Raw genomic sequence first — 13,106 nt, forward strand, 5'->3', positions numbered from 1 at the left:
AATGTCTATACAGTAATGCCTATAGTAATGTCTATAGTAATGTCTATACAGTAACACCTATAGTAATGCCTATAGTAATGTCTATAGCTATGCTTATACAGTAATGCCTATACAGTAATGCCTTCACAGTAATGCCTATAGTAATGTCTATAGCTATGCTTATACAGTAATGCCTATACAGTAATGCCTATAGTAATGCCTATAGTAATGCCTATACAGTAATGCCTATACAGTAATGCCTATAGTAATGCCTATAGTAATGCCTATACAGTAATGCCTATACAGTAATGCCTATAGTAATGCCTATAGTAATGCCTATACAGTAATGCCTATACAGTAATGCCTATAGTAATGTCTATAGCAATGCCTATACAGTAATGCTTATACAGTAATGCCTATACAGTAATGTCTATACAGTAACACCTATAGTAACACCTATAGTAATGCCTATAGTAATGTCTATAGCAATGCTTATACAGTAATGCTTATACAGTAATGCCTATAGTAATGCCTATAGTAATGCCTATACAGTAACGCCTATAGTAATGCTTATACAGTAATGCCTATACAGTAATGCCTATAGTAATGTCTATAGTAATGCCTATACAGTAACGCCTATAGTAATGCCTATAGTAATGCCTATAGCAATGCTTATACAGTAATGCCTCTACAGTAATGCCTCTACAGTAATGCCTATAGTAATGCCAAATACTAGTCCTTTTAAATGGCGGAGCCAAACAAAAGAAGAAATGTGTGTACAAGTTTGCTACAATGACTGCGCTCCGTCAGTATAGATATTATATTACTGTTACTTACTAGTCGCGTTAATTACGTTTTAGAAAACAAAAGAGAAATGTTAAAACCCATACACATAAGCACTATATATCAGGGAGACGAATACAAAGATGAACTTATATTATTATTATTATTATTATTATTATTAGAGTTTATTTATTTATGCAGATGATACAAAGTAGAATCAGAAGACTGAGAACATTCTCCTTCAGATGAGAAGTTATTGGTTTCATTTACTGGGTTTTCTTCTTCTCTGAATTGACTGGCCCTCCTCCCTCCCACATCATGTAATGATGCCCAGTCTCTCCTATTAACTCTCACTAGAGCTCTCTTCTGACTCACTGGATGAGCTTTCCTCACTCTCGTCAGATGGTTCCTTCTTTCCTTTCTGTTTCCTGCACATACAAAATAGGTTGGAGATGGTTAAAGCTCCTTACTGATATGTGTCCCTGTTAGATGGGAATGTATGCCGCCCCCTGGGCTCAGAAGTATAGTGGGAATAAAAACGGGTATAAATGCTTACTTACCGTTTTTTTGGTGGGTTCTCCTCATCGCCAGAGGAACTCTTTTTCCTGTACGTAATACTGCAATAAACAGGAGAAATATTATAAATTGGCTGCACGAGTTTTATAACAGTTTTATTCTATACAACATCTTTGTTACAAATCCCGTATATGTATAAATATATGTATGTATGAGACACTATAACCCCTATGTGTAAAATATAATGATGTTGGAAGACTCCCAGGGGGCCCATGCCCATATAAGGGCACCAGGCCAGACACTGATTCCAAGGAAGGCCAACTGATGGCATCACTAACCCCCATATATAAGGATATATTACTGGCTATTTATGGCTGAGCAGACTCACACATGGCTACATTGGCTCTTGCTCAAATATTTAGTGTCCCTACACATTTGTTGCCCCTGATCTATATTCTAAAGCCGGATACATTCCCACCCTCCTTCCCCACCAGAAAACAAGCAATAAGAACTGTTACTTACAATACAAGGACTCCTAGCAGTATGGCTATACCAACGAACACCCCATTAAGTATAATCGCTATAATCGCCATCTTATCAATTTTCACAAGTCTTTTTTGGACGTCGTCAACAAATCCTGGTGGTACTGTTGCAATAGTGGTTGGCGGTACAGTCGTCTTTTTCTTGCCCCATGCCCGGGACTCAACTGCAAAGCAAAATGATACAGTGAATCCCAATAAAATGAGAGAGTTACTGAGAGTAAGTGAGCGCAGGTGGGTAGCACTGGGGGGCATTATATTTAGTCAGTTAATGCGCTGCCTATTGGGGTTACAATACTGACACTTTTTCTCTCATATCTAATGAGACAGAGGCTGAATTGGGATTACATTTGAAATCGGGAGTGATTGTTTTACTTGCCCTTTAACTTACCTTTGCGCTGATCGACAACCTGAATCTCTATGGATGGAACCGGCTCGTACAGCTTTCCTAGAATCCTCAGCCGGACCTGATAAGTGCCGCTGTCTGCAATATCCATGGGATTTATCACAAGGGAGCAGTTCCCTTGTGACACTTGGGGTATAAACAGCTGGTATTTATCCCCAAAATCAGCCGCTGCCTTTCTCACGTGGTTTCCGTCCAGGTGTATGAGGGGCACGTAACCTTCCTTATCCATTTTACCCCATTCCAGTTGGACTCTGAGTGGGTTGAGGCGGCGCCGTGTGTGAAACACACAGGGAATCATATTGGCTGTATGCGCCTCCAGCTTCAGCTTCTCTTCAAATAAGGTGAAGTTTTCAACCTTCACCGCTAAAAGAGGGGAAAAATCCCATTAGGATCATGGAACCTACAGCGCAGTCTCTAGCAGCCCTCACCCTGCACGCTGCCCAATCCCATTCATTAGCAGCCCCCCGACTTCCCACACCCACTCACTAACCTGACACTGATATATATATATATAAGGGATTGGCTGCACACATACAGGGGCAGTTAGTGATTCAGGGGGAAAGGGCAAGAGAATTATATTTACCTGATGTGGAGCTGAGAAATAGATGAAATAATCCAAGTAAAATAATAAAAGGGTGAAGACGCGCGGGACCCATCACTGCTGGGCAGGAGAGTCTCCCACGGCCTTCACAGATCTTTCTCTGGAAAAGAAAAAGAAAGAGAAGAATAAATATGAGAATGTGACACATTGATCCTATCTGCTGCTTCAGCCCAACTGAGCCTTATAGTTATACCGCTCTGTGGCGCTTTGGGCAAACCCAGTAACTAAGCAAACAATAACCCCGGCACACATTTAGCTAATGTACATATATATATTCTATCAAACACTGGAATCAGAGCAAATTGCCCAGAGCAAATGTTTCACCTGCATAATTTAAAATGTCTATTTGCTTAGCATCAACACCTACAGCCCCAAATAAATAGCTATTTTTTTAGACTCACAGTTCTTTTTGATGTACTAAGATGCATGATGTGTCCACCTATAGTGTTCACATCAAGCTCCTAACACCCAATGAGCTCAGTGTGAGACAATAAGCCCTAGAGCTTCCCGGCTGATGATGTCACAATGTTCATAAGATACCAGAGTGATGATGTCACAATGCTCATATCTGGTGCTTTAGGCAAACTGGGCCTTGCAGTTTTACAGCTATATGTTACTTTGGCCAAAACCAATTAAATAAAATCAGGGATGCAACTAATACACTATTTTCAGATTCGACCGAACTTTCTAAAGTTCCTTGTTTATGCGACAAAAAGTCACGTGATTTTCAGCTGAAAAAGACAAGAGTCTTGGCTGAACCCCAAACCGAACCCTGGATTCGGCGCATCCCTAAATAATATAATAAATTTTTGCATTTTTTTTTTATTCATTAATGGGTTAATGTCTATTTTTTGTGTTTTGCCTTTAAAAAAAAAGCCAACATGAGTGCAAAAACTTAAATCTTTTTTATGCGTTTTTTCCCCACATTACAGATTTCTGATTTGAATAACTCAGCACCTAATGGACTAGTTTAACATTTACAGATGGACCCCTATAAACCCTATAAAAAAAAACTTACATATGTTCTAAAATTACACATCAGTTAAGTTTAGATAATTTAGATCATTCAAAAGTTAACTATTTGCAATTAGATGTTATATATTTATATATATATATTGTACTCACAGTTCTTTTTGATCTATTAGAGTGCATGATGTGAGCACTAATAGTGTTCACGTCAAGCTCTTAATAAATTCAGTGTGACCTGTACAGGGCTAAAGCTTCCAGGCTGATGATGTCACAATGTTCATAAACTGCCAGAGTGATGATGTCACAATGTTCATTTCTGGTGCTTTAGACAAACAGGGCCTTACTGTTTTATAACTAGATGTCACATGATTATTTTAGGATACAGAGAGAAACAATAAAATATTGGCTTTTCCTTTTAAAGAATGTTATACCATTTATCAATATATATAGTATATACTATAAGCACTGATTTCCTGGTGTCCCTTTACCCTTACTTGATACACAGGCCACTGATAGTATAAAGCAGTCAGAAGGCCTATAGAGTATAGTAACTGTCACTGATACATGACTCCTGTTAAAGGGATTGGCTTTTAGCATGATGTGTAGAGAGTCATTCTGAGACAATTTGCAATTGGTCTTGGGTTTCTGTTCAGCAAATTTGGAAAGCTATCTGGTTGCTAGGGTCCAATATACCCTAGCAACTAGGCAGCGGTTTGAAAAAGAGACTTGATTATGAATAGAGGAGGGCCTAAATAGAAAAATAAGTAATAAAAAATAACAATAAAAATGAAATTGTAGCCACATAGAGCAATAGGTTTTTTTTTGGCTGCCAGGGTCTCAGTAACACAGAGCCATGGGTGGGAGGCCTCACTGACGAGTTTTTCAGGAAGCTGGGGGGGTCTCAGCAAATGGGCATTTCCACCTAAAGAATTTGACACCTATATGTGACATTCTTCCTGTCAATAAATCTTTATTAATTTGGTTCAGAACCACAGGAGCCCGGCTGAGTGACGTTTCCCCACACTATGTAGCACCCCCCATTCACCCACATTAGGGAAAGGATCATTGAGGGGACACAAGAGTCCAGAGTAAGACACAAAGGGGTTAAAAAGCAATATGTCACAGACACACGCATTCAGTATGAGCTGCTGTTGGTTTCAAATTATTGTTACATTTCTTTAATGGGCGGAAACATGAGCCGTTTGTCACAGGTAAATAAATCTGTTACTTCCTGGTTCATCTCACTTGTTGCTCAGCATGGGGGGGGGAGAGACCGGCAGTGACTCTTGTTATTCCCACATGAGGTAAGATTTTAGCTGCAGTTTAGTGGTCTCAGTATATAACATTGTACCTGATTATATAGCTGTATATATATATATATATAGCTGTGTGCCATAATACATAATCACTGCACTGGGACTTTGTACTATTTACTCCAGAGCATTATCTGCTGTGCAGCTGGGGATTGTGGGGCAGGGAGGTGCCACAACTAACAATGGGTTAACTAGTAGCTGCCCTGTAGCAAAATCATTCTACACCCCCTAAACTTTGTTATGGTCATATCCCCACAACTGTATTTGGGCAGAGTCTGAGACCCCCTCACATTCTGTGTATATTGGGGGCTCTCTGTTTGTGAATGTGGCCATTATCTGCCCTAAACAATGAAATGATGAGCTCATTTTTCATTTATTAGCCAGGCAGGGATTCGCTGCAAAATTCTGCATTTTGCCATTGGCAATTTTTTTCGCGAAACTGTGGCAAAAATTTGCAGCAAAAAAATGTCACTGAGATAAAAAAGTCGCCAAGACAAAAATGTCACACAGACAAAAAAGAAAACTCCCATTGACTTTAATGCATTTGGAGTAAATATCAGGGTTCATGGGTGTTTATGATGAGAGCAGCAATAGAAATGGGGGGTGGATATAGGGACACGCTGCAGGGAGATATAGTAGATAGAGTTGCCAACTGACTGGTAACTAACCGGCCTAGAGAGTAAATCACCAGCTAGAGCCGGCACCGGTAATTGCCCGTAAATTTTTAATATAAAATATAAAATTTGCCATATAAATCCTCCCCTTTCCTCACCTTCTCTGCTGCTGATCAGCCTTTATACTCACAGGCCAACCTCAGCCCCACCATTTTCCCCGCCAACTCTGCCAGGTTCCCAGCTCAATTACCATTTCCTTGGCCAGTTCGCCATTTTACAGACTCTTATGCAATAGCCTCATTCCCCAAATGAATTCATAGTTACATAGGGTTGAAAAAAGACCAGAGTCCATCAAGTTTAACCCTTCCAAGTAAACCCAGCACCCACACCCTATACTTACCAATCTATACACTCACATACTTAAACTATATATACAACCACTAATACTAACTGTAGATATTAGTATCACAATAGCCTTGGGTACTCTGCTTTTTCAAAAACTCATCCAGGCCCCTCTTAAAGGCATTAACAGAATCTGCCATTACAGCATCACTAGGAAGGGCATTCCCCAACCTCACTGCCCTCACCGTGAGGAACCCCCTACCCAACATCCCCCAGCAGGGCATTCCCCAACCCCCTCACTGCCCTCACCGTGAGGAACCCCCTACGCTGCTTCAAATGGAAGCTTCGTTCCTCTAATCTAAAGGGGGGGCCTCTGGTGCGTTGATTGTTTTTATGGGAAAAAAGAACTCCCCCTATCTTCCTATAATCCCCTCTAATGTACTTGTACAGAGTAATCATGTCCCCTCGCAAGCGCCTCTTTTCCAGAGAAAACAACCCCAACCCTGACAGTCTAACCTCATAGTTTAACCCTTCCATCCCCTTTACCAGTTTAGTTGCAGTCTCTGCACTCTCTCCAGCTCATTAATATCCTTCTTAAGGACTGGAGCCCTTTTTTATACAAGACAGCACTTTATTTTTTCACAGCTTGAAGGCTGCTATAATAGAAATAAAAATGTGCCAAACCTAATAGTAGGGCAAGATGAGGTTGTAGTGACTGATGGACCTGTAGGAGGGCAAATTTGTGACAGCAAAGCAAAATGGAGCCTTAGGACAAGATTGCGCCAGTAAGGCCAGACAAAGGGTAGAATTAAGACAGTAGGACAAGATGGAGACAAAAGGGTAGAATTAAGACAGTTGGACAAGATGGAGACAAAAGGGTAGAATTAAGACAGTAGGACAAGATGGAGATAGAATGGAAGAACCAAGACAGTAGGGCAAGTTGGAGATAACACAGCAAAATGGCCATGGTATCACAGTAAGGCCAGACAAAAGGGTAGAATTAAGACAGTAGGACAAGATGGAGACAAAAGGGTAGAATTAAGACAGTAGGACAAGATGGAGATAGAATGGAAGAACCAAGACAGTAGGGCAAGTTGGAGATAACACAGCAAAATGGCCATGGTATCACAGTAAGGCCAGACAAAAGGGTAGAATTAAGACAGTAGAACAAGATGGAGACAGAATGGAAGAACTAAGACAGTAGGGCAAGTTGGAGATAACACAGCAAAATGGCCATGGTATCACAGTAAGGCCAGACAAAAGGGTAGAATTAAGACAGTAGGACAAGATGGAGACAGAATGGAAGAACTAAGACAGTAGGGCAAGTTGGAGATAACACAGCAAAATGGCCATGGTATCACAGTAAGGCCAGACAAAAGGGTAGAATTAAGACAGTAGGACAAGATGGAGACAGAATGGAAGAACTAAGACAGTAGGGCAAGTTGGAGATAACACAGCAAAATGGCAATGGTATCACAGAATGCTGACAGTAGAACACAACGGCATCAGAACTTTTTTTTACAGTCTTGGGAAATCTGTGGTAAAACTCCCAGTACCCTGTGAAGCTCAGGGTAAGCCCTTTGTTCGAGGGGGAGGGGGATTTATTAATGAACATAAAAGTGCCCAACCTGGCTGCTTATTTCAAAAACCAACCCCTCTATTTGCACTAACACAGGTGGGGGTGTATCAGTTCATTACTGGGTCCTCTTGAAAGTCCTTTTTTTGCCCTTAACCCAATCTCACAAGCTTTAGGAGATGAATGGGTCATATAGATAACCGAGTCATATAAAATATATATAGAAATAGAGCCTTCTTTAGGCCCACAACCCTGGGCACTTTATACTGCTAGTAGCTTTACTAATGGTTAGTAAGAAAATATTTCACTTTTCTGATCTTTCTACTATAGAAGGATCAACCAAACATTCCAAGATAGAAGAAAAAGGCTCCTATTCTTTTCACTCCATCATTACCTGAAAAGTAAAATGTTGATTGTAGGCCTAATCATGTTATTATATATTTATATTACTTGTCTTAGTCATCAGCCCCGCCTTTTTTATCTCATAGTCTGTCATTCAAGCCACTGCATTGTTGCTAGGGAAAGCATAAACCTAGCAACCAGACAACAATTTCAATTCCAATCTAGAGACTAGCAAAAAAAAAAAAGTTAAACAAAAGAACACAAAAAAATTAAGATGCCGAATAGCTACGGCCATTTGCCGGTCTTTCATTGACAAAGAAGAATTGTAAATGATCTTGGAATATCAACGTCTCCAGTCTGCCCAGTCTGTGTTAAACTGTTACTTTTAACTAATATGCTTTAAAATGGAAGCTGCATTGTATATCACAGCCCCAATGTAAAACACGGTTTTACACAATGTTTTAACTTTTGTTGTTTATCTGGGATCCAGCACTATCAGTCTATAAAGAAGCAATGTGGCGCCTCTGTGTTTGCTGAGATGCTGGTAGAAGATATTCAAGCATCTGGGAGAGACGCCGTGCTGGGATTCTGGGAAAGTCTCTTTGCTCTACACCCTCATCCCAACCTGCTGGGGGCGCTGGATGAACTCAGCCACGCAGGTATTGTATGATCTATACCAGAATACCGCTTCATTATTGTTAGATCTCCAATACTTTAGCCCTGCAGTATCTGCTAGGTTTTACAGGCAGCTGAAAGGACCAAACAAGGAGCAGTAAATGGGCAAGGCAGCACTTTAACGAATGGAAATATAGTTTCCTTATGGCGCACCTTTATTTTTCCACCACCCCAAGGGAATGTGGAATGTGCTAAATCTGAATGTTTTGACTGTTCAAAACTGGAGAAAAGTTTTTTAGAGAAATGGGGCAAATTTTTCTTACTTTCATTGTGTCTAGCCCCTAGACTCACCTCAGCCATTTGGGGGTTATCCATTTAATTAATAAAGGATTTGGTTGTCTTCTTTTCATAAAATCTGTTGTTTCAGGTCATGGTCTGGAGCAGAATATCATTCTGGACAAATGTGGCCCTGATCTCAAAGGTAAGCAGGAGAAAGGACAGAATCTAAATGAATCATCCATACCTATTTAACAATCTGAGATGTCAATCATATATTGCCTGCCCCACCTCTATGCCTCAAGCATAAAGGCGGGGCAGGCAATATATGATTGACATCTCAAATTTTTAAATACAATTACTTTAACTTTCCATTCAGCACTACCTAGATATCACCTAGATGACAAATGCATAAGATTTTAGGGTGACACAAAACTTTGCCTTAATAACAGTGTACACAAAATGGCGTCTGCCTACTGGCTGTGACTTGAAATTTCAAGACTAAGGGAAAAGAAAAATAATTTATATAGTGTAAGTAAATTGAATTTTGCTCACCTAACATGATAGAAATGAAAACGCCCAAAATGTGTAAAGTATGATTGTTTCCATTAAATGCTTTCCTTTATCATTTAGCTTCTAAACTTCTATACCATCTTTTCAATTGGTGTTGTGGGTCAATAAAAGTCTTTTTTTTCCAGTCACTGGTTAGATTTCTCTTATACCAGATAACCAGTTGGGAGAGGGTGGTGGGATCATGATTATTTTAGATGTTTCTTCTAAATATTTAATTTGAACTTTGTATTTCCCCAGCCTGCCGGTTACAGCACAGAGAGGATCTTCTGGAAAAAACTCAGAACCTGGTGGAACACAGAGCCCCAGGATTAACCAATGAGAGTCAGAGTTTCAGTATCACTGAGCGCTATTTAGACCTCATAGTTGTCTCCAGCCAGCACTTCCGGTCTCGTCCTCAGCACGAGCTGATTGCAACAGGGGGAATCCATGAACATTACTTACAGAGAGCTCAGAGTAACCTGGAGAGGATTAGCCCTAACCGGCTGTTCCACTGGTGCCACAGAAAGAGATGTGTGCCACAGGCAGTGCTGGTGAGCGGAGTGCCAGGGGTGGGGAAAACCACATTAATGCAGAAGTTTGTCTATGACTGGGCCAATGGGAACCTCTACCAGAGATTTGCCTTTGTCTTCTCCTTCAAATTCCGGAATCTCAATAATAAGGAGGAGCTGAGCCTGGCACAGATGATTATTAATGAATATCCCTATCTACACAGTCAGCTTGACACAATCTTTAGGAACCCAGTAAATTGCTTTTTGTTTTTGATGGTTTAGATAAAAATAAAAGCTCAACAGACTTTAAGTCAAGTAAGTTGTGCACCAACCCACACTCCATAGGGACACTAAATGTGATTGTGTCCAGTCTGGTGAGACAGTCTGTTCTTCCCGGCTGTTCTGTCCTAATAACCAGTCGCCCAACCAGACTAGCAACAGTCGAGGCTTCTGTTTTTCACAGAATACTTGAAATTATGGGCTTTTTCCCCAAAAGAAAGGGAAAAGTATTTTCTGCATTTTTTTAGAGATTATACAATGGGGGAGAAGGCTTTCCATTATGTGAGGGAGAACGGGATGCTGTACACATTCTGCTACATCCCATCCTACTGCTGGATCATCTGTACCGTCTTATCCATGTGCTTCAGGGCCCAAAGGGCAAACTCAGCGCAGACTGTGGAATTTCTTCCCAAAACGGTCACACAGCTTTATGCCAGTTTTATTAGTAACATCCTTGCCAATCACTGCCAGGCAGGGTCTATTGATAAGAATTTCCTGATATCCATTGGCCGGATGGCAGAGCATGGGGTAAATAATCGCATTATTTAATTTACTAAAGAAGATTTAGACGGATTTAGTGTGGATACTTCCTCACATTTAGCTACAAGCTTTGTGATGGAGAGTGGGCAGCCTCCCCACGTGTCCTATTCCTTCTTGCATCTAACCATACAGGAGTTCATGGCTGCCTTGGGTCACTACCTTGACTATTCCCATGAGAGGCTGCAGAAGGCTCTTGAGGAGGCAAAATCAACAGAAGACGGCCGTGGGGAAATATTCCTTCGTTTCATATCAGGACTCTCTGACAGTTCCACCAGATCCCTGTTGAAGCCGTATGTAGGGGATTTATCTGCTCCAGCTGCCAAACATGTTATCAGCTTTCTCCAGAAGTCAATCACCACTCTACAGAATCCTGACAACAGGAAAGTTCTGAATGTATTTGCCTGCCTCACTGAGTCCCGGAACAAAGCGCTTGTGTCCTCATCCATTGGATCAAACAAGCAATTTCAGTTTTCTGAATTTTACCTGGCGCCTCTGGACTGCACAGTGTTGGCTTTCATCCTGGAATCCTGTAGGGAAACAGAACTTCTAGACCTTGGTACCTGTTTTATTCAGACTGAAGGACTGGAGAGAATATCAGCTGCTCTACACTGTTACAGATCTCAGGTAGAATATAAGGCTGCATTTCTATCTATGACCATTAAAGGAGAAAGAAAGTCAAAGTCACTTGGGGGTGCCAAAATGTTAGGCACCCCCAAGTGACTTAAATTGCCTACCGCTTAACGAAGCCGAAAGGAGGAAGCACTGTCCTCCAGGTACCCCGGGCTGGTGCTGTTTTCTTCGTACAGGGGCACCTAACATTTTGGCACCCCCAAGTGACTTTGCCTTTCCTTCTCCTTAAATATAAAAAAAGAACATATTATTGCTAATTTATGTACAAGCAAACATTACATAGTTACATAGTTACATAGGGTTGAAAAAAGACCAGAGTTCATCAAGTTCAACCCTTCCAAGTAAACCCAGCACTCACACCCTATACTAACCAATCTATACACTCACATACATACACTATATATACAACCACTAATACTAACTGTAGATATTAGTATCACAATAGCCTTGGGTACTCTGATTGTTCAAAAACTCATCCAGGCCCCTCTTATAGGCATTAACGGAATCTGCCATTAACCCATCACTAGGAAGGGCATTCCCCAACCTCACTGCCCTCAACGTGAGGAACCCCCTACGCTGCTTCAAATGGAAGCTCCGTTCCTCTAATCTAAAGGGGGGACCTCTGAAGCGTTGATTGTTTTTATGGGAAAAAAGAACACCTATCTGCCTATAATCCCCTCTAATGTACTTGTACAGAGTAATCATGTCCCCTCGCAAGCGCCTCTTTTCCAGAGAAAACAACCCAAACATATGTCTACAGGTTACTGTACTTACATAATTACATAGTGTCTCTAGATAGTGTAGGGATTAGTGATGTCCTCTCCCAACATGGACCAACCTGGCCCGGTAAGTCATCATGATATAAATACCTGCAGCTTACTCCGCCATATCTGACTTTACCAGAGGGGGCAGGCTGGCGAGAGTATATGAATATACTGATGGCAGGTAGCCACTGGACATACTGGGTCAATCTAACTTCGATTCCCCCAAAGATCCTCTGTACTCACCCATTATCAATATATTTAGGACAATATTGCATTTTAAATAAAATTATGATTGTTTATCCATACAATGCAATATATACAAGCTGGGCAACTACGTCACAGTCATCCCCAGTCCGGCCAGTCCTACACTAACTTTCATCTGATTCACTGAGACTTCTAATGCTTCATTATACATTTTTCACAGAGACTAATTTTTACCCTAGAACTTGCTTTTGTTTTCTAAGGTTAAAACTTCAAGATGGATGTTCCATGGCCATATAAAGGTTATTTGTGGCTCTTGTATATTATATAGTGAATAAAGTACCCCCTATTGTAACATATAGGGATATTATAAGTCACAGAGGGGTTCCATGGCCATATAAAGGTTATTTGTGGCTCCTGTATATTATATAGTGAATAAAGTACCCCCTATTGTAACATATAGGGATATTACAAGTCACAGAGGGGTTCCATGGCCATATAAAGGTTATTTGTGGCTCCTGTATATTATATAGTGAATGAAGTACCCCTATTGTAAAATATAGGGATATTATAAGGCACAGAGGGGTTCCATGGCCATATAAAGGTTATTTGTGGCTCTTGTATATTATATAGTGAATAAAGTACCCCTATTGTAAAATATAGGGATATTATAAGGCACAGAGGGGTTCCATGGCCATATAAAGGTTATTTGTGGCTCTTGTATATTATATAGTAAATAAAGTACCCCCTATTGTAACAT

The 13,106-nt window shown here is 40.7% G+C and overlaps 3 protein-coding genes across 10 annotated transcripts in view; 2 read left to right on the plus strand and 1 right to left on the minus strand.

Moving 5' to 3' along the window:
• LOC100486737 (NACHT, LRR and PYD domains-containing protein 4) overlaps positions 1-13,106 on the plus strand; it is a 138,926-nt gene that overhangs the window by 69,876 nt on the left and 55,944 nt on the right. The gene's annotated exons all lie outside the window — the stretch shown is intronic.
• On the minus strand, positions 901-3,178 carry LOC101730711. The gene is made up of 5 exons (XM_018096824.2): positions 2,807-3,178; positions 2,209-2,586; positions 1,801-1,984; positions 1,323-1,379; positions 901-1,190 (listed from the first exon to the last, which is right to left on the minus strand). The coding sequence occupies exons 1-5, from the start codon at positions 2,970-2,972 to the stop codon at positions 1,106-1,108; spliced, it is 870 nt and encodes a 289-aa protein (XP_017952313.2). The 5' UTR covers positions 2,973-3,178; the 3' UTR covers positions 901-1,105.
• Positions 4,646-13,106, plus strand: part of LOC100488807 (NACHT, LRR and PYD domains-containing protein 14-like) — an 11,670-nt gene continuing 3,209 nt past the window's right edge. Inside the window, exons 1-4 of the mRNA XM_031891963.1 lie at positions 4,646-5,097; positions 8,471-8,639; positions 9,023-9,076; positions 9,682-11,375. Coding sequence (XP_031747823.1) covers positions 8,519-8,639; positions 9,023-9,076; positions 9,682-10,214 — 708 coding nt within the window. The 5' untranslated portion in view covers positions 4,646-5,097; positions 8,471-8,518 and the 3' untranslated portion in view covers positions 10,215-11,375. The remainder of the gene's footprint in view (positions 5,098-8,470; positions 8,640-9,022; positions 9,077-9,681; positions 11,376-13,106) is intronic.

This window comes from Xenopus tropicalis, chromosome 8 (genome assembly GCF_000004195.4).
Source record: "Xenopus tropicalis strain Nigerian chromosome 8, UCB_Xtro_10.0, whole genome shotgun sequence".
Taxonomy (NCBI): Eukaryota; Metazoa; Chordata; class Amphibia; order Anura; family Pipidae; genus Xenopus; species Xenopus tropicalis.

Excerpts from the sequence above, each read along its gene's own strand:
- LOC101730711 (XM_018096824.2), bottom strand. The coding sequence starts at position 2,972 with ATGTGTCACATTCTCATATTTATTCTTCTCTTTCTTTTTCTTTTCCAG. Across the intron at positions 1,985-2,208 it reads GGTTGTCGATCAGCGCAAAG|TTGAGTCCCGGGCATGGGGC; the intron begins GTAAGTTAAAGG and ends TTTGCTTTGCAG. Across the intron at positions 1,380-1,800 it reads CTGCTAGGAGTCCTTGTATT|TATTACGTACAGGAAAAAGA; the intron begins GTAAGTAACAGT and ends TGTTTATTGCAG.